The sequence below is a fragment of the Callorhinchus milii genome, unplaced genomic scaffold (assembly GCF_018977255.1).
Source record: "Callorhinchus milii isolate IMCB2004 unplaced genomic scaffold, IMCB_Cmil_1.0 Scaffold3, whole genome shotgun sequence".
In the NCBI taxonomy this organism is placed as follows: domain Eukaryota; kingdom Metazoa; phylum Chordata; class Chondrichthyes; order Chimaeriformes; family Callorhinchidae; genus Callorhinchus; species Callorhinchus milii.
This window is the reverse complement of record NW_024704744.1, coordinates 58127822-58148917: the sequence shown is the minus strand read 5'-3', so window position 1 is coordinate 58148917 and position 21096 is coordinate 58127822. Positions and strand designations below refer to the sequence as shown.

General features: G+C 42.8%; 1 protein-coding gene across 1 annotated transcript in view; it reads right to left on the bottom strand.

Annotated features, from left to right (window-relative positions):
* nid1a (nidogen 1a) overlaps positions 1 to 21096 on the bottom strand; it is a 48884-nt gene that overhangs the window by 20533 nt on the left and 7255 nt on the right. The window contains exons 6-11 of the mRNA XM_007893846.2: positions 19897 to 20148; positions 18338 to 18538; positions 15811 to 16044; positions 6439 to 6582; positions 3504 to 3632; positions 610 to 753 (exon numbers count right to left, since the gene is read on the bottom strand). Coding sequence (XP_007892037.1) covers positions 610 to 753; positions 3504 to 3632; positions 6439 to 6582; positions 15811 to 16044; positions 18338 to 18538; positions 19897 to 20148 — 1104 coding nt within the window. The remainder of the gene's footprint in view (positions 1 to 609; positions 754 to 3503; positions 3633 to 6438; positions 6583 to 15810; positions 16045 to 18337; positions 18539 to 19896; positions 20149 to 21096) is intronic.

Sequence of the window (21096 nt, the reverse complement as noted above, 5' to 3'; positions counted from 1 at the left end):
GCTTTTCGTTCACTTCAAATTCAATTTGACTGATCTACAATGTGAGTCTTCGGCCTTGCTGTTGGAATGCTGCTTAGTGCACTCATGCATCTGTTTTTTCAATATCAACACCCTCCTCCCACCTGAATGTTTTGCAACATATGGCTAAAGACATCTCTCCAAAAGTACCTGCTGCAATAGTAATTACAGATGTCTGAAGCCATCTTGTTAAACCCATAGGAATCAAAATACCATCAATTAACTCTTTTTGAAAGTTACACAGGAAAATCGGAGCAGGAGGAGTCCATTCAGTCCATCGAGTATGTTCCACTAGTTTATTTTAACTTTTCATCCAAATGTTCCACTCTTTTGCCATACCCTTCAATATCTCAACTACTCAAATGTTTGTCCATCTCCATTTTAAACATTCCTATTGGTTCCAGCTCTCAAGCTTTCTGGGGCAGAGCAACCCTCATCTTCATAATCTCTCTCAGTGAAGACACTAGCAGAGCTCAGATCCCACACTGCAAGTCTTGTGGAACTTGCCAGACATTCAATAACACTTGAGTTGCACTCGTACATTTATGATCAGGATTACATTAAAATGGATATTAACTTAGAGCTACATACCTTCACAGGACTTGCCATCTCCAGTGAAACCAGGCAAACAGGTGCATATGTGGCCCGAGTCACCAGTGTAAATACAGCGAGCCCGTTCTGGTGAGTCACAGCTGTGGATACCGGTCTGACAGGGGTTCACAGGCCGTTGAATCACTAAAAACACAGAATCAATTTTATTTAAGGAAACATTTCAGAAGTGCTCATTTTAGTGGAATTTTTTTTAAAAATTCTCCAACTTTTCTTCTCTCCTCTTGTGAAGATATTTGACTGCATTTCTCCCCCTTTCCCACTGCACAACCAATCTCCCTTTGAACATTCTAAAATGTTACCATTTAGATATTGAAGTGCTAAAGGCCAGTCACCCACTTATTTCCACAAAGGCATCATCTTGATGCACATTTCCAAGAAGGTTCCCCAATGACCCAGTGTATAGCAGCAAGTCCTAGACAGGAATAATGGGAACAAAAGGCTTCATTGTGGTGCAGTCTTGTTCTACAGGCAAGGGGGCATTTCAAATTACTTTAAGTGTTATGCTGAATGGAAGTTTAAGTGGCAGGAAAAGAATCACTTTCAAAGAACAGAAACAGTTGGCAGTAAAATCAATGACAAAAGAGTGAATGTCTGAAGATAAGAATGCACTCCACAGCTAATAGATCTGTAAGGACCCAGCTTTGCTGTTATCATTTCATTTTTCAAATATAGATTTTCCTCTATATACAGGCACTAGCCATTTAGCAGCGTCTTTAACTTGTGCCGTTGGCAGGAGCAATGCAAAAGTGCAACATTGACACTAGGCACTGCTGGATCCCACCATTCATTCGTCTTACCTGCAGGCCAGTTCCCTATTTCACCTCAATCGTGGGAATGCAGGTGCACTGAAGATATCATACACAATGACAACACTCCCTTCCCCGTGAGCTGTGTATATTTGGCGGTTGGCAGCATCCTAACCCATTACACGACATGACACTGAAGTGCCCTGCATGACTCTACCTGTTAGATGTCATGTCTCACAAGATTAGCCGCTTTCAGTCAGATAACCCCTAGGTGAAAGAACACAGCCTGGACAAAGTTGTTAGCCACTATCCAGGATCTACTAACTGAACAACGTCATCACTATTTTGAGCTTGTCCTTTAGACTGAAGCTACTTTTAGGACCACCACTAGTCTCATGCCTCCCTCCCATCCTCAGGAGACCAAAGTTAGGGTAGAAACTGGAATTCTCCTTCTACGTGGGAATATTCTCAATTATCCAAGTACACAGGTTCTTGACCTCTAAGTCTAAATTCCTCTTTTAGGAACATTCTGCCCCAAAAGGAATATCACCCCCAAAATTACAAGTGGACCATGGGGAAAATATGAATAACTTGGACGGTCTCCTTTTGTCATAAGATCTGGAGCGAGGGCCCATAAAGTCGGCTTTTATTCCGTATTCCGTTAACTGGCCCAGCAGCTGGTAGGTTTCTAACCTCATCACTGACATTTTTTTCTTGTTTGGCAAATTCAGGTTTTAGAAATTATTCAGGTAAAAATTGTTTCATAATCGACTAACTGAAAAACCTGCACACTTAAAGGATGAAAATCAATATAACAACAAGATTACATTTGTATAGCGCCTTTCATGTCGGGAGGATGTCCCAAGGCACTGGACAGTATACAGCATTTAAGACCCGAGCTGAGGTCAGGAAGGGGAGGGACCAATGGCATGGTCGAAGAGGAGGGTTTTGAGGCGGGACTTGAGGGAGAGTCAGAGTGACTGGGGAATGGAATTCCAGAGGTTGGGGGCAGAGTGGCTGAAGGCTCTCCCGGCAATGGTAGGGCAGGTGGTTCGGGGAATGTGGAGCAGGTTGGAGCCGGCTGAGCGGAGGGAGCAGGCGGGTTGGTAGAGAGTTAGGAAGTCACAGAGGTAAGGTGGGGCGAGGCCATGGAGAGCTTTGTAGGTGAGGACCAGGATCTTGAACTGGATCCTCTGAAGGATAGAGAGTCAATGGAGTCGGGCGAGAATTGGGGAGATGGGGCCGCGGAATTTGGTGTGGGAGAGAACACAGGCTGCAGAGTTCTGGATTATCTGCAGCCTGTGGAGGGAGGAGTTGGGAAGGCCGACAAGCAGGGCATTTGCATAGTTGAGCCTGGAGGTGATGAAGGCATGAACAAGAGTTTCAGCGGCCTGAGGGGTGAGGTAGTGGAGGAGTCGGGCAATGTTACGGAGGTGAGGGAAGGCAGAGTGGGTCATGGCTTGGATGTGGGGAAGAAGACAGTTGAGGGTCGAATAAGACACCTAGACACCTGACTAGCTTGGTGAGTTGAAGTGTGCAACCATGGAGGTTGAATCTGCCAGAGCCTGAGGTGCAGAGGCGCTGGCACGAGCCAATCAGGAGGGCCTCAGTCTTGTTCACATTCAACTGTAAGAAAAATTTGTCGTCATCCAGGTATAAAAGATACCAAATGATCCTTATAGGAAACCATTTATTCCTGAGGCAATAGATCCTGCCCTTTGTTAGAAAAGAGGAGGGTAGAAGGAGATTCCCACTTAGCTAGCTGCTCTGGTCTCCCTGCCTGACAGGCCTTTATCTCCACATGAACAAGGAGAAACCCATGAACTTCACTTACGAGCAAGCAAGGTCCACACAAACTAAGCAACTCAACTGATGCCAATTAACAACAATTGCTTGAGGGACACTAAATAAATGTAAGTTGTTGCCACTCTCGGCTGGAGACTGACACTTGTTTCCCCAAGTTACCAGCATTGTAAAATAGGCAATTCTTCATTGTGTGACCAAAGAGGATATGTTAATTCTGATAGAGAAACCTTTCGTCTTTATGGGCTATTCAGTATGGAAGTCATGAAATTGCAGACATTTTTACGTGATCTTGGGAGAACAATGGAACAACAAACAACTTACGCACGCAAGTTCGCCCATCTGCTGCAAACTGATAACCTGAAAAACATTCACATCTGAAGGTGCCGGGCTGATTGTTGCATTCTGCATGGTTTCCACAGATTGTTGAATCGATTCTGCATTCGTCAACATCTGTGGGAAAACACAGCAAGAAAGGATCAGCAAAACTCCTCAAATGGGTTGGCTGGCAAAACCAGTGCACAGTATGAAACTGAATCATGCTCAGACCTAGAGGTCCCAGGTTCACACCACAGATTATCTGATTTACAGAACACAGTCTGATATAAAAAAATTTGCTTCAGTACCTTTGGATAGACAGAGAAAAAAGGAAGCCCTTACTCTGGAAAATGCACGTAAGTAGACTTCAGGGAGGGGGAGAAGAGGAGATTAGGGAAGGCGAGACTAGAGGTGGGGAGATGGGGAAGGAGAAAGTACAAGGTTTGGCTGTGGTTTCCCCCCACCACACCCACACCCAATACAGTTACATTTATGCATGTAAAATGGACCATTGTTTGTCCTAAGAGTGACTTATACCCATGGAACTGTAACCCGGCATGAATCAGGGATGGCATCATTGGAGACATTATTATTAAGTTCCTACATTCTCCAAACAAAGAACGTATAGAAATTCAATCATTTAGTGATCATTTTGATCAGTGCCAAAATAAATTAAAAAGAGCAACTCAATATGGACCAAACCAATGGTACAAGTGCAAGTAATATTGTACCATTCAGTCCTCTGCAGCAACCTCATCAAATTGTGAGGCCAAATAAAAGCCATTTGGGATGTTTCAGTCCTTGCTCCCTGATATAAAACAAATCACTTGGCTCACGCATTCTTGCTGGCTTCAATTCCTGTTGCACAAACAAACAAGGGGAACGGTTTGGTTGGTATCGGGATGGGGTGAGAGGGGAGCAGAGAATGGGAACTGGCCTCCAAACATTGCCTTTAGAAATTTCAAAAAAAACTGAAATAAGGTTACAGAACCACAATGCGACAGCTGTAAATCACAGCTCCACAGTATAAAACACTGGAATGCATGTAAAACTGAAGTACTGAGCGGTGGTCTGGAAATGTCTGTACAAGAAAACTTCTTGCCTGTGGAATTATGCAACAAGAACTTGTGAACACTGGGATCAAATTTTATTGCCACTGGGGGACTGCTCAACATACCAAATTCATCTCAAACACCATTAATTCCGAACTCTTGTTTATGCACAACGCAATCTGTTAGCTCAGTAGCACAAGGGGCTACACAGTTTCACAGTGTTTCACAGAACCTAACATTATATATTGGAAGTGTCAAGATTAGAAAATATTTTGATCATTTTTGTATTCTCTTTCCAGAAATTATCAGATTCCCAGCAATCTATGACATCATTCCTGCTTGAAACCAACAAACACATCAATTTCAACATCAGCAAAATTAAAAAATAAATCACATACGATTCAGTGTTTCAAATGTAAGAATCAAAACCTTTTGCTTGTATGCAATGCATCTCAAAATCCAGTACAACATTAACTATAAAGTACTCTTAGAGAAATTCCCTCCTGCGGTGCAAGAAAGAATTATCCTTTAGGGTCCATTTCCACCACACATACCGTAGCTGCCTGGCTACTCCCTCGCCTCTGGCAACACGACTCTGTAATAATCAACCAGTCAACTGTAATGACTCAACCTCATAGGACATTCATCATGAGTAATGAGCCCATCAAAACCTTACACCTGGTTTGGAAGCTGCAGGGTAAGTTTGCTTGTTACATGCCCATTATTTGGACTTCACTGATGCAAATGGGGATGCTGCACACATATTAACTGCAGTACAGCACCAAGATTTCCAGATCCAATCGTTTTCCAGCAGAAAAACTTTAGGTGAAAGTAGGATGAAGCTTGGTTGATAGATCCTACATCTCTCTCTTTCCCACACCCCAATCCTATCACTACCACAGGTAAAATAGATTGAAGACACTCAGCTATCAAGGCTAAAACGTAAATCATCATTTGGGTGACATACAATATAAGACAGTGACTTTAGAAAAGGGGAGGAAGTCTACAAACACACAGTCACTACATTCTACAGATTAGTTGAAACCTGGTTTGAGATGTTTCGATGATGTGATAAGACTATCAAATACAAGAATTATTATTATGGTGTCTGTTATCAGATCTGTGGTGGGTAGCAGTAGGGATGTTGCAATTGGACTCGAGTTCCTGAGCTGTGAACGGGTGGGATAAAATCAGTCAGAGTAACAAAAAAACAGGTGTATTCTCTCTATGTTGTGTTGCTTAGTAGTAAAAACAATTCTGGTGCCACTACTACACAGGCAAGAAAGAAGAACATACTAGAATAGCTATTCACTATAATGCAAGTCCGTACTCAACTCAATCCATCTAGTTTATTCCCAAATAAGAGTATCCACTTGTAGAACTGATTATTCCCAATTATAGCATTATACCAAGTTCAACTGTACTGTTACAAGTGAAAGTACCAAGCTTTACAAATGAATACTCAATGTAAATTTTAGAAGTGCTCCCATATAACATATGGTATGCATAGTATGAATTACATTATAACACAAATTGCAGTGTGGACGCCATTCATTGCATACACGCACAGTCCAAACACTTCTAGCACGCCAGAGTTCTCTCGCATTGAATAACCGACTTCTGGGTCATTATTTAACCTTCCTGCTTTGTGCATGCAGAATACTGAGGAAGTGATGCTGACAGAAACCCGAGGACCTGGAAGTGGGCCTCTTTTTTTAAAAAAAAGCATGAGAACTGTCTGGCATGCAGGGATCGGATTGGCTAGCTGCACATGTGCAGTGAATGTCTATCGCGCCTCAATATAGAATGGGATTTGTAGATCCTAACCACCATGCTATAACAGGGCTCCAATGTGTGTGTTTCATGTGTATTATATATTATTTTCTTACCATAGCAGCTTATCCCATCCCCATAGAAGCCAGCAGAACATTCACAAACAAAACGATTTCCTTCTTCAGGCCGACATGCTGCATTTGTGTCACATCTATGGGTCCCAGTATAACATGGGTTCTGATTCATGTCACTTGAGTCATCTGTCAAAAGAGAGTTAAGAACATACCATAACACATAAAGTAACATTTGTTTAGAGCCTTTCATGTTCATAGAGCTTCACCGATATCAGTCTGGTTTAGATACAGGTTTGGCAGACACGCGCTGACCCAAAATAAATCCATTAGCCTCAGTAAAGCATGTGGCTATCTAGTTCTTGTCTGCTTCTATTGGTAAATCTATTTCACTGGAGGGAAGGGGGCGGGGGGAAATAGAGGATCATAGAACCTTAGATCTTTATAGAACAGAAACATGAACCACTTAATCTAATACCACTCTATTGTTTGCTCTTCGCACCCTGTAATATTGCTCTTTTTCAAACACTGAGCTCAAGTCTCACTTTTTTTGTAAATAACAGAATAACATTTGCTCTCCTCCAGTCTTCAATGTTTACTCAGCTCCTGAAAATATTACCAGGGCCTCAGGTATTTCCTCAAGATCCTAGGATGTACCCTATCTGGTCTGGTTAATTCTCTACTCTGGCCTGGTTAAGATTCTACTCCTCCCCCACCTTTATCATACTGATACCCACTTGCACTAAACACATTCCTGAAACCCAAAAAGACTGGATCGAAGGAATACGAATTTCAATTTAAAATGAGCTGCTTGTTTCAACCTGCACGATCTACACCTGTTTTGAAAAAACACCTCACAGGCAGACCACAGAGTCTGTTACAAGAACCTAACGCAGAATAAGCCATTTTAGCATTTGACAGGGAGAGTTGCTCCTGCGAGGAAACAGAAAAGTCAGTTGTGGCATGCAGACTCATATCCGCAAGACCCTGCTCAGCATTTGAGAATATGCCAGCAGACAGCTGTTGCCAAGTTTACAGTTGTGGCCAAGGATTTGGTCCAACCTGCTAATTACATCCATCGCACACATTTACAAAGATAACAAGCGGGGGGCAAAATAATGTAAAGCCACATTAGTAAGGAAAAATTAACTCTGTGGTTCTCTGGGAAAAAAGCTTTGGTTGGTTGCCTTAACTAAATCTCTAGTACCATTACTATAATTATATTAATCAGAGCAAGTCCTATACACAGACACAACCAGATGATCAGCTCTCTTCACATTGTCTTCAGACTATTTGGGTATTGTCTATATTGCTGCCCGCTAGGCTGATCATACACTCAGTGTTTAGATTCTTGGCATGTCAAACATCAATGCAAATCATATACTATTGCATGAAATCAGCACTAAACTGGTCCATTCCTTTAAGGTTAGCACACTACCCATCAGCAGTGACAGCGAATGAAGAGGCGGTAGTTTGACATGTCAGTGCTATTTAGACAGCACATCTGGGTTACGTCTTTTCAGAGCTCACTTTAAATACAGCCTGTGGGATCACCTGATGGCTCAGCAAATTTAACCAGTGAGAGGCTGAGCTGTGCAGACGGAAGGTGCCATGCCTGCTCATACCCCACTCCTTTGACCGCCCCTTCGCTCAGCTGGCATGCACCTGCATTTCCCCGACTCCTCTTCTCCACCATCTGTGACCGAGCCTTCAGCCACTGCGATTCTATCTTCTGCAACTCCCTGCATCAATCCCTCAGTCTTTCCCCTCTTTATCCATCTTTAAATCCTACATTATGATCAATTTCTTCAACCATGTCTATGGTCACCTCCACCTCCCTCTTCTCCCAGCATCCAACCCGACCACTGTGCTACGCTGTGAGACCCCATACTGCGTGAAAGACACTATAACTGTAAGTTTTGGGGTTCAATCCTGTTCTGCAATGATCGTATTCCAAGTAGCATATGGGAAGCTATGGGAAGTTTATGCTGTGCAAGGAGGGCACTTTGTACTGACAAGATTGGATTTGGCTACTCCTCCCACCACACACACCCATCCATGGCCTTCGGAAGAAGTGAGTTTATTTAATAAATAAGTTTGCTATAAAACTCAAAAGTATATTTTCAGGAAATGTGGTTGGAGTCGCAGAAGCCAGCAGAAAAGATAAACATGATCCTACACCTAGCAAGGTCTGCTTTAAAAGAAGTGCGACAAGGTCCAAACTTGTGAGGAGAATGATTTCAGGCGATCTTCAGGTTACAACCCTCCCATTACTAACACCTGTGCTCAGCACACAGTGCCCTCCTCTCTGTATTGTCTTCACATCCCAACAATCAGATCTTCAACACATAACTGGTTTTATAGCAGATACATTTCCCCCGCAAGCATTCAATGCAAATTTCCTACCAGCAATTATGAGTTGCATTAACTAGGGGGCAATAAATGTACACCTGGTGCAGAGGCACCAATGACAAATTAAGCTGGAACTATTGCACAGGTGATAGTGAAACACATTGCTGGGCAGTACAGGAAGATAGAGGCCTCAGGCCACTGTGTGCAGTCCAGCAACGTGTTCCATTTCCCCCACCCACCCCCACTCCAGCCAGAATATACCCACAAAATAGTCAATTCACTTTACAGTATATTCTGTGAAGTGCTTTGAGACATCTCAAAATCTTGATAAGGAGCTATATCAAATGCAAGGATTATTATGCCACTAAAGTCAGTGTTTGCACATTGTTCTGCTTGAAGATGTGCTGAGAAACTGCCTTGAGGTAGGTTCTGGTGACTTTTGTAGACAGCAGCATTGCTTCAACTATCTTATTGCTCTGCTGATGGCAGAATATAGCCAGGACAGCATTAAAAGCAAGTCATCTAGTTCCAAATGATCTATTACAATTTTCAAAAGAATATCAGACTTCCTCTACATCTGCAGATGTTGAACTAAATGACAATTTGCCAATTCCTCATATCCAGGCTCAACAGCTTCTTATTTGGGAATACAACACCCCTTCCTTCATTAAAAAGGCTGCTATGTTTCTTTATCACAAGACGCGTCTCTGTAGCTTCCTTTCCCAGAGTCTCCCCAAATGGTACAGGATGCCATGCTGGAATCAGATTGAAGCCCAGACATAACTTAAGCCACATGTGCTGAATGAAGTTGAAGTTATTTAATTTGTGCTTCCCTACGGCCAGATGTGACCACCAAACCACCAAACCCAGCGGCTAAGTTTTCACAGACAAATATGAGTGGGATCAATTGCAAAGCATATCCACAGGCATATCCGAGGTTACATGATCTTCAATAGTCATGTTCAGAGCATCCTGGTGATCCAGAATGACGTGAGCACTAGTGCTCAGTGAGACACAGAATCCCGAATCACCACTCTGCTCAATTCCTGGTCTGTCTAGCAGAGAATGTGGTATCTCACAACAGGGGATGAAGAAGAGAGAGGAAATCAGATAGCCTGAGTCAGTCTGTGTTACGCTAACATTCCTCTTAACAGCTGGCCAAAGAGACATTGTCAGATGTGTGGGAACAGGCCACCCATCTGCTCTCTCAGCACAAGCCTGAGCAGACTGAAGAACAGGAGAGAGGTAACTTAGCAGTTACTGGTAACATTTTTAAAGTACAAAGGTTTTCTGCCCAAGTATTATTTGATCCTCAAAAGAGACTTTAATATGTTTTCTGTGTTGCTGATGTTACAGTGTGCTTTAATTATGTGGCGTGCCGACCCATCAAAAGCCTGTGGTTAGCAATTTGGCTGTAATCATAGATATGTGTGTGCGAGTGTGTGGAGGAGGGTGGGAAAGAGAGGTTAAAGTAAAACAGTGGGAAAGAAAAACTTTGTAGCACAATAACTCTATATCACAGCATCAAATTAACTAATAACCTCAATATTTTCCCATTTTACCAGAGGATTCTTTCTACAAATCGGGGACTTTGTAGTAAAGACATCATATTGGACAGGGTTGATTTTTTAATAGTTTGATGAGGTTCTCCCCCTTATTAGCGCTGAGACTACAGCTCAAGATTTGTATCTAATCCCCTTCGCTTTTGAGATCAGTCTTGTTGCTCTTTTCTGCACTTGTTCTAGTGAAGGTACCTTGCTCAAACCAGGAAATGTCAACCCTTAACAGCAGGACAACATTAAGAGTTCTCTGTAAATAACTGACAGGACACTCTCAGCACCGAATCAGAGGAAACTAAGAAACTTCTCCAAATCAAAAAACAGACCATTCGCCTTTCCCTTGTATCGCAGACTTTGCAGATAATTTCTAAGACAAAAGTAACCAGCCTCTGCGGAAAAACAATTACAAATCAGACCGTGGCTTATGTGTACAATATGGCCACAAAACATTCAAATGGTCAGATCGTCCACAAACATCCTGTGTGGTTTACTTAAACTGGCAATCTAAAACATAGGGGTTATTTGCATTACTAATAATAATCCTTGCATTTGATATAGCACCTTATCATTTGCAGAGGAATAACAGGAGTTTTAACTCAAAGATACCCTGCTTTAAACTGAAATTGCTTTCATGGTTCTCCCCTTCAATTGTTCCATTACAACACGATCCCTTGCTCCCTGGGAAACTTGCTTGGACATTTGCCCAACGAAGAACAGACAGAAGACATCATGCTGGGTTTGTAACGTGGACCCCATAAAAGGACTAGAGTCCAAGTAACAAGTCTCTATCAAGGCTTCCATGATTTGTGTGAAACATGAAATATCAAAGTCTATAAAGCTGGGTTCACCTTTTCTGATAAATTATTTCATTTTGACGAAGGAACATTCAACACAATTTTACCGTTATACAGCACCTTTCATGTTGGGAGGTCATCTCAAAGCACTTAACCCTGCTGTCTGAGCACCCGAACTGGGGATGGAAACTTATAATAATCTTTGCATATGATACAGCACCTTATCATGTCTTCTAGACGTCTCAAAGGGCTTCACAGAATATATTGTAAAGTGAATTGACTGTATGTTTTGTGGGCGAATCGCAGCAGTCAATTATGCACAGCAGTGTCCCACAAACAGTCGTGGATTAAGTGGCCATTATAAATTATTATTCTAAACATTTTTTTGAAGGTATTATTACCCCTGGAAAAGTCTATCGACTAACAACCGGGTTCCTACTTACTGCTAGGTGAACAGATGCATGAAATAAGGAAACTTGCCCGGGAATCGAACCCAGGTCTTCTTGTTTGTGAGGCGAGTGCTCTAACCACTAAGCTACAAAACTCCACAAACTGAAGGAGAAAGGGAGGGAAAGGATGACCTGAAACACAATCGAAGACGTACATCTCATTGAACAACGTGAGGTATTTTGGAAAAAACAGGTATTTTAACATGGGTATTTTGAAAACAATTAACTTGGTGAAAAATTTAAATAATTGTACAGTAAAACTCACACAAGTCATATCAATCAGGACCATAACATTTAATATAACTTAATCAAGTTTGCCTGTAACTCGTATTTCACTCAAGTCGCATAAAATTTGATTTAATCATTAATCTACACTGTACAGGCATACTTCAATGCAGCTGGTAAGTGTGCAAGCCGTGATGGGACAGAACCTAATTTCAATGCAGCCAGTGAATGTGGTAGTGGAGTTATGAGTGAGGAGATGATTTTTTGGTTAAACCCTAACAAGTTCCAGATTATCCAGAATTCCAAGCCCATATCCTCTCCTATACCAGGTTCTGTGAGCCCATCACCCACATCATCGCTAGGCTCCACTCTGATAACTCAGGCCCACCTGCCATAAATCCTTTGCCCTCTCTGCGCCACCATTGGCAGGCAATTTACAGCCACTTTACCTCCACCCACTGAAACTCTCCCTACAGCCTCACAAACCCCCTCTCTGCTTCTAAAATTCATCTAAGTGCAGGGATGGAAGCTGCAACCTTGCAGTCTCTTTCACCTAGTGCTGCACTAAGTGGTTCCTTTACCTTCTAGGTCACTAGTTTAGGTTTTAATGTCTTGCAAAGTGGCAGCGTTCATTTCTGCAACAAATCTGTCTCTGGTTAATGGGAATACTGATACAACAAGTATGAACAAGGGCAGTTATAAATCTGAGGTCAGCACGACAAGAGAGAATTAATTCAGAAAAAGACATTTCAATCCTGGAAATTTAATTCAGCAGATACAGGCATCCTTAATCCTATTCCAGTTGCTGAGACCCAGGTTACTAGTCACATATACAGCATTAATACTTTTCCAATATGTATTCAGTTTCTCTGACCAGATAAAATCATATCTACGTTGCAACTATTGGGATTGCCTGAATAAAGACAGTGACGGGGTTATTTTGCTTTGGGCAGATAAGGATTTTCACTGGATTGATCGATCGAAGCCAGAGACAGGAGGGAACAGTTCTCACAGCCAGGACATTGTCCGTGTGTAGCAATGCAGAAGACAAACTGTGTGTTGAGTTTCAGTGGATCTGCTAAACTATTGTTCTACCATCCATTCCACACTGATCCGCCTAATGCAGCTTCACAATTACATTATCGCGAACTGAAACACGGCCCATCCAGCCCAGATTCCCAAACAAGTGGATAACAGAAATTCTCAGGGAACCGTAATGTTCACCTGAACAGGCAGAAGGGATGATACTTCTGAAATTGCAGGGCACCTTTAGCACTGACTCGAGCATAAGCTAGACTGAGTTCAAAATCCTGACATGGGCTTGAACCCACAGCCTTCTGAGGATTGAGTGAACAATTTATTATTATTTTCTTGAAGGAATTATTACCCCCAGAAAAGCGATCCGCCAATCGACTAACAACCGGGTTCCTACATTCTGCTAGGTAAACAGAGGCGAGTGGCGTAAGCAACAAACCTGTCTCAGGTTAGTAGGAAGACTCCCGGGAATTGAACCACTTGCGAGGCGAGTGCTCTAACCACTAAGCTACAAGTCTCCACAATGAACTGCATACTTCAATCCTCATCTCCTGCTCGCTCCCCTTAACTCTATAATTTTTTTTCCACAACATCCATCTAGTTCCCTTTAAAATAAAATTTATCAACTCTGCTTTTGTTGGCGTTGTGACCAGAAGCGTGCTCCGCACACCCAAGTCCCAGAATTTATTGTCGTCAATTTGTCAGGTCGTGGAGAGGCTGGTTGCAGAACAACAGAGATGTTCAGTTTTTCAGGGTTTAATTAACTAAATATTTAGCATAGACTTTCTGGCTTAAATAACCTTACTGGCTTCAGTCCAGCCATCCATACAAGCTTTTTAAACACTGGCTATCACGAAGCCAGTGATATGTAGGGTCACAATTTAACACAGAATTTATTTGTTGAGCAACTTAAAATATATGAAACCCTGCTACCCTGTGTGAGGGGGCTATATAAATACAAGTTATTGTTGAAGAGTCACACTCATGCACTGGTTGATAATATGAAGATATTAACTGGCCACATTCTTCAGCGATTTACCAAGTAGAGCATCGCAGAGCATTGCAATTTTACCGTAAACATTTCACCTATTTCCAATACACCTTGTGGCACTTTGACCAATTCTGCAAGTTTAGGTCCAATTTTAGCCTGCTCTTCAAAAGCAAAATACATTTCCAGGGAAGGGCATCTTTCCAATTAGGAAAGCACATACATCTGGGAATTCCCTCCAACAAGCTGACAAGGAAGAGACGAGAGGAAACTCCCTTCCCAGATTTATGTAATGGGCCCCAGCAATTTCCTCTTTAGATGGTTTGGGGATTTAAGGATTCTGAGAAAATACTGTACTGTGGAAACATTTAATCATTAAGGTCTATGGGGAAAACTACTCAACAACAACAACAGGCATGCACACACACATCATTAACGTACAGCCTTAGACATAACAATCAAGAAAGACTGCACACAGGGCACACGAGGCTTAATTATGCATTTTGCTTATTGAGACACCTAGGTGAGGGGTTGGGGAACACTAAGGTTGAAAAGAAGATACTGAGACTTCAAAATGTAGTTAAGTGACACTAAGCTTGAGATTGAACTCTCAAGATCCTGGGAAAGATATCTTATTTGGAATCAGGTATCTGCAAAGTGGGGGTTGAGTGGAGGAAGGAAGTGAATCAATCATTCATCAGCACTGGCTCTCTGTATGGGAGATCGGGAGGGAAAGAAGAACATTTTCAGCATACTCACTGCCCCAATAGAAATTTGCAACAAACTTGTGGGTAGAAAGTACACAATTTTGGTGACCAAATGCACAGAAGATCCACCACTTAGTTCAAACATCATGTGCCAAGTTTAGCTAGAAACAGCTATTCACAGCTTGAGCTCTCTACAAAGGTGTCAGTTTGAGGAGTAAAAAAGTCCAGTAGCTATTGTGGAGTCCTGTAGCTCAGTGATAGACCTGAGTTCAATTCCAGGCAGGGCGAAACCTTGGGCAAGTTTCCTTACTCCACACGCCTAATAATAATCCCTCCGAAAACAATAATAAATTGGTCATTTTCAATCCCTGACTGTTTGTGGGACATTGCTGTGCGCAATTGGCTGCCGCATTCGCCCACAAATATAGTCAATTCACTTTACAGTGTGTTCTGTGAAGCGCTTTGGGACGTCCTCCCGACGTGAAAAGCGCTATATCAAATGCAAGGATTATTATTATTATATTATTATTAATAGTTATCAAAGTTTAATGGGTTGGATTAAAGAACTGTGGGGTTCTACTGTCAATATTTAGAAGGACAAACTTGTAAGTGACTTTCAACAACCAGCTAAGAATTTCAGTATTTTACAAGTGAGAAGCCATCACTGCAAAATTGTATCATATAGTTGTACACAAGTGTACACAGGTGTATACACAGGGCAATGCATAGCTCCAGACAGGGCAATGCATAGCTCCAGGCTGGGAAACGGCCCTAGGATGGGCCCTCAACACTGAGAAAATAGCTTTAAAAAGTGAACCCAAAAAAACCCAACCACTATTCACAAAAGATTGTAGAATCCTAGAATGTTATAGCACAGAAACAGGCCATTTGACCCATCAACTCTCTGCTGGTATATTTCTCTGCATGAGCCACCTGGTCTAACCGGTCTATAAATACACAAATCCATATTTCACAGTAGAATCTTGTGAAGGGTTTTAAGACATCTCGACAATATGATAAGGACTAAATCAAATGCAAGGATAATTTACACTCAATTATAATCCCACTCTTCATCTCACACCCCCATATCTTTTACTATTCCTCCTCTTCAAGCCACTAACCAATTCCCTTTTAAAAGAATTTATGAACCCTGCTTCAACTCCGGCCTGTGACAGAGCATTCCATCGTCCACCCACTCACTCACCCGCTGTGTAAAGAATTCATTTGATGACCCCTTCAATCTCAGCCACCCAGAACTGTAATGTGCAGTATTTCGAAAACAAGTATCATGGTCAAGACTGAAAGTACCTCGGACTGGCCCGATCTTGTTGCTCATCGCGTATCGGAGTATCTGCTCGTTCCGGTCGTATAGTACGAAGGTGCGATCTACAGTTAGCTGCTGGGTGGCCGGCATGACCCGCGTGGCATCATCATGGATACAGCTGTGGAAGCTGATGGTCTGCTTCAGCTGAAAGGAGCGTTCCTGAGTGGCTCCTCCAGGAGGCTCGATGGTGTACTGTACATTGGAGGACGTCATGATGGCTGAGAGAGAGGGGTTGGGGAGGAGAAAAACAATACGGTGAGGAATTTTGATTTGTGCAAAACTAAAACAACCCCAGGCCATGAGCAAGCGTGTGGTGCACTTATAGGTCAACGCTATTCCTGCCAATTTGTGGGCAGCCCTGGGAGCTGCCAGCCAGCCAGCCAAGCTGCCAGTAAAAGCCCCAAGTGGCAGAGGACCATTATGACTTTCACTTCAGGGTTGTTTTGGGCTTTCAGCCTTTCTGCCTCCATCCCACAGTTACTTTGCCTCGCTCCCTCCCTTGCCTCCTTCAAGGTCCATCTCAAGACCCTCCTCTTCGACCATGCCTTCGGTCACCCTCCTACCCCTACTGTGGAGTCCTGTAGCTCAGTGGTTAGAGCACTGGCTTTGCAAGCGATAGACCTGGAAGGCAAAATTGTGGGCAAGTTTCCTTTCTTCACACGCCTGATAATAATCCCTCAAGAAAAAAAACACAATAATAAATTGTCACTTCAATCCACGACTGTTTGTGGGACACTGCTGTGTGCAATTGGCTGTCGCGAAATATATTCTGTGAAGCGCCTTGAGATGTCTAGAAAACATGAAAAGTGCTATATCAAATGCAAGGATTATTATTATTACCCTTACCTGCCTGCCCTCCACCCTTCTGATCCTAACCCCCAGCTTGGTGCAAATCCGTGACTGTCCAGCACCTTGGAACTTCCTCCCAATGTGAAAAGTGCAATCAAATGTAATTAATTGTTGTTGTTTGTGGGGTGTTGGTGTGCGTAAAGTTGACTGCACATTGCAGCAGTTCCTGTGAAGCCCTTTGAGCTATCCTCCTGACCTGATAGGTTCTATATCAAGTGCAAAGATTATTATATTATGATGAATGGATTGCCACAATGCACAGTCTCAATGGTGGGCATTTATGGCAAGCCACATTATTAAAAAAAATCTCTGAACTTATTAATATCTTGCGGAACGTGATGCAGTGCAACTTTTTCAAAGCTCAGACTAAGTTACACACTTCACGTACTTTCCTTAGGGTTTTTTTTTAAAAAACTGCTGGGATAATTTTCAAAACTCAAGACGCATCAAGACATCTGCTGGCAATTATTTGCCAGCATTAAACAAACACAAGAGGTACATTAACCCTGCGAGTCCCATTTAAGGAGTGGAGATAGGGTTGCGAAGAGAAGTAAACAAACCCTTTACTATTACACAGGAAAAATGAACTTAATTATTTTCAAGATTCTCACTCTCTGCTGCTCCTCTTCTCCCCAACACCCCCACGCCACCCCGGCCCACCTGCTCACTGGGCAATGTGTAAAGTCTTGTGAACATGGAGGAGTGATATGGCATCTGTTAAGCAGAGTTTATTTAAAAAAATATGAATAGTTTTGCATTTTGTACTCGATTTCCAAACTGTCCCAACACAAAGGATAAAATCTCTTTGTGAATACTCCCATTGTGCACTGTTCAATAGCTGGAGATTGGACTGTGAGGTTGAATCCTAACCTTGACTCGGGGAGTACATTATAGCCAATGATAATCTACTGTTCAAATCCAGGCAACCTTTGTGGGGAGGGGCAGAGCGTAAGGGATGGAGAAAATGCATTGATACAATTTACTTTTTGAAATAGCATTTGTCACGTCTGGGAAGACATCTCAAAGAGCTTTGTACTGCTGACTGAAAACCCAGGGAGTTGTGTCTTAATGGGGTCAAAATGGCTGAGATCTCGCCGGTCAATGGCAATATCTTATTTAAACCAAAATTCTCCTTTTCTAGGTTTGTGATACTGCTGCAGAAATAATGTTTAGGTCAAAGTTGACAGTGGTGGAGTCTGACAACAAGCCAGGGGGAGAGGGAGTGGGGAGGTGAACATAAGCACGATCAAAAATTAAGGTCTTTAGTCGAGATTTTAAGCTGTGGATGGAGGCGGCAAGGCAGATGGATTGAGTTCCAGAGTTTTGGGGGATAATGGCTGAAGACACGGCCAATGATGGTGGAACGGAGGGCACAAGGAACAAATAGGAGTCCATAACCAGCCGAGCGGAGGCAGCCAATGGTGGAGCGGGGGATAAGCGGGTTGGATGGGTAGGGAGGTGCGAGGGAATTAAGTGATTTGAAAACGAGCGACAGAATGTTGAAATCGATCCGTTCAGTGATTAGGAGCCAATGGTGTGACTGGTGTGTTTGGGGTATGAAGATTCGTGCGGGTGAGTATCCGGGCAGCAGAGTTTTGAGTTTTATAAATACTGTGTTACTCAAGTTTTAACTGCTGCAACAAAACCACTGTGCTTGCTTACCAGAGCTGGAGTGATGGTACAGTTCATTATATGGCTCAATGTGCACGGTTGATTCAGCGGGAATATCAGGCACCCGCCCTTCCAGGGTAGTAGCAATGGTGAGGTGGTGGTGCTCATCAATCCCACTGAACTGTTGGGTGATAACAAGCTTCTCATTACCAGGAGAGAAGGTGACCTCTGCTCTACGCGTGAACTCGCCTCCTGTCAAAGACAATGCATCAGTCAGTCTGTGCCCACCCAATGGCATGCATCACATTTTCAAGGCAATTCCACTGTAAAACCACTAATTGACGAAAAAGTCTACGATGCAGTTTAAAATCACAAGGCTTCCTAAAAATGTTTGAACAATGGAAATAATGCTGGTTAGTTACCATGCTGGATCAAACACTATCTGGCAATCATCAGAATTTACACAACTTGGTCTATAGTTGGATGTTGATGAACACATTGAGGACTGCAGTCAAATTTCTACACAAACCACTTTCAAGTAATTGTTTGTTGGATGTCTACCCATATGTCAGAACAAAATATCATGAACACAAAATACTATGTACATATGATGTTCGGGAGGGAGGGAAGAGGGTGGTGGGTGGGGGTGGAAAGAGGAGCAGAAAGGAAAAGAGAAAACCAGTCTTAAATAATGCGCATCTCAATGTACCAGGTTAAATGTATACAACTTGCTAATTATAAAGCACCTTTCAGATAGTTATAACGGCTACATTGCACATTAGCTGACAAAATGTTAAATGGCAGAAAAACGTTGCCATCTGTAAGCTTTGCATATGCTGGACTTGAGGGTCAGCTCAGGAGCATTAATAGTGGAAGTTGGCATCCTTCAAAAAGAAAAAAACAGGAATAGTTCCAACCAACTTTCAACATTCAATTAAAACTTCTTCATAAAGATTCCCATTGGGATTGTAGAAATTACTGGTAAAGTAGCCTGTTCCAAGTGGAAAAATGAAGCCCATAGGTGCAAGCTCTTGGTATCCAGCATGTATATACTTTGTGAATAAATCTGTCTTCGGTTTGTCTCCAAGCGTCTATTTTTTCCTCTCTCACTTCCCGTCTCTGTGCCCCCTTTCTATCTCATCTCACTGTAGAGTGTGTGCGTGTGTATATGTGCGCGTGTTTATGCGTCTCAGTTAGTACAAGTGTCATGCTGCCCAGCTCTCTGTGGAAAGTGTTTGAGACACTCCCAGTTTGTGTCTTTTCAACATTCATCATCACATGCAAGAATCAGAAGGAAAATGAATTGAAGTGCGCAGATGGAAGTCGCCTTATAGTGCTCATGGTGGGAAGTGGCGATTGCTGATCAAGAATGACATGGTGCAATGATTGGTTCTTGCTCACCCCCTCCACTTCCCTTCTTCCAGCATTGCCTCAAACGTGCACCATCCACAACAGGAAACAAGACACGCTGAAGCTACACTGTGTGCCGGACAAGTGAGCAGCTGTGGGGATCCGGAACAAATGACTGCCCTCTGCAGTGAAATACTGTATAAATTCACCCCTCACAAGCACACTAACCATCCACACTTTGGGCAGATTAAAGTACTGACCAACGATACTGAATCCATTTTCATAGCCAGGCTGCTCCAGAGCGAACATCCAGCCAATGATGCTTCCCACTGACGAGAGAGGCAGCAGTGCCCAGCCCAGAGCCGTGGGGATTCTGCTGATAGCAGTGTATGACCGGCCATCATTCACCACCACGTATGAATGGAGATCAATATCCTCAATCTCCACGGGCACTGGGCTGTTACCTACAAAGATCTTGCCATTCACTTTGCCATTCACACGTTGTGGGGATCCTAGAAATGAATAAATGAAACCGTCACAGGGATGACAGAGTATCTTTCCTTACCCCTCCCTCCTCCGCCTCTCTTGAAGCCACTGACTCAAGCTGGAATCCAGTTGTAGGGTATATCTCACTCTCAGTATTTGGTTCAAACGGCCAGACAACATGTGTGAGCTCAGACAGTGAGTACCATTGCTCTGGGACGTTACCCTGCGAGAAGGATGCTGTATAAATGCAAGTTGTTGTTGCACCAACAGATTGTTCAGCCGTGAGAGTGAGGATGGACTGAGTGGGGGCATCTCAACCTAGCCTCACACATTCACAGGTGGGGGTGGGTGGGGGGAATCACTCTAATCTTCTATCTAAACACATTTGGGGATCAAAACTGAGATCCTTCTGTGATCTGTATGGCTGAGGTATCCATTGATAGTGGTTCTTCAAACTAGGCCATTGGATTCCTTCCTTTACCGGGAAGGCACATCTACATTTCAATTATTTTGACTAACGAATTCATGCAAAAACGATTTTAAAAGTTTTGAAGTGTAAAATTTCTTTTTGTCAGTGTATTAGAAAATGGCTCATGGCCAGATTTATCTGACAGCAAGCATTGTGATACAGAGCACAATAACTATACTAGTTAACGTACATTGCAACTGGACAAAGATCACACTGGTCATAAAGCTTGGCCTCAGGTCATCACTTTTACAGACCTCTTTGAATAGACAACTCAGTATACGCCCCGATTTTAGCAACACGTCTCCTTCATACTGTTTTTGCATCTTCTTCACCAAATCAAGAACAGAGTGGAAGAAAACATAAGTCCATTCATTGCTGTAAGGTTCAGCTTCTGACCCTTGTGCACTGAGCAAATGCCCCAGCACATAGTGGCAGGACTCAAGAAGCACAGCACTATGGTACAGATTGACATTGAGTGGGAGAACGAAGGAGAGTGTACAACATT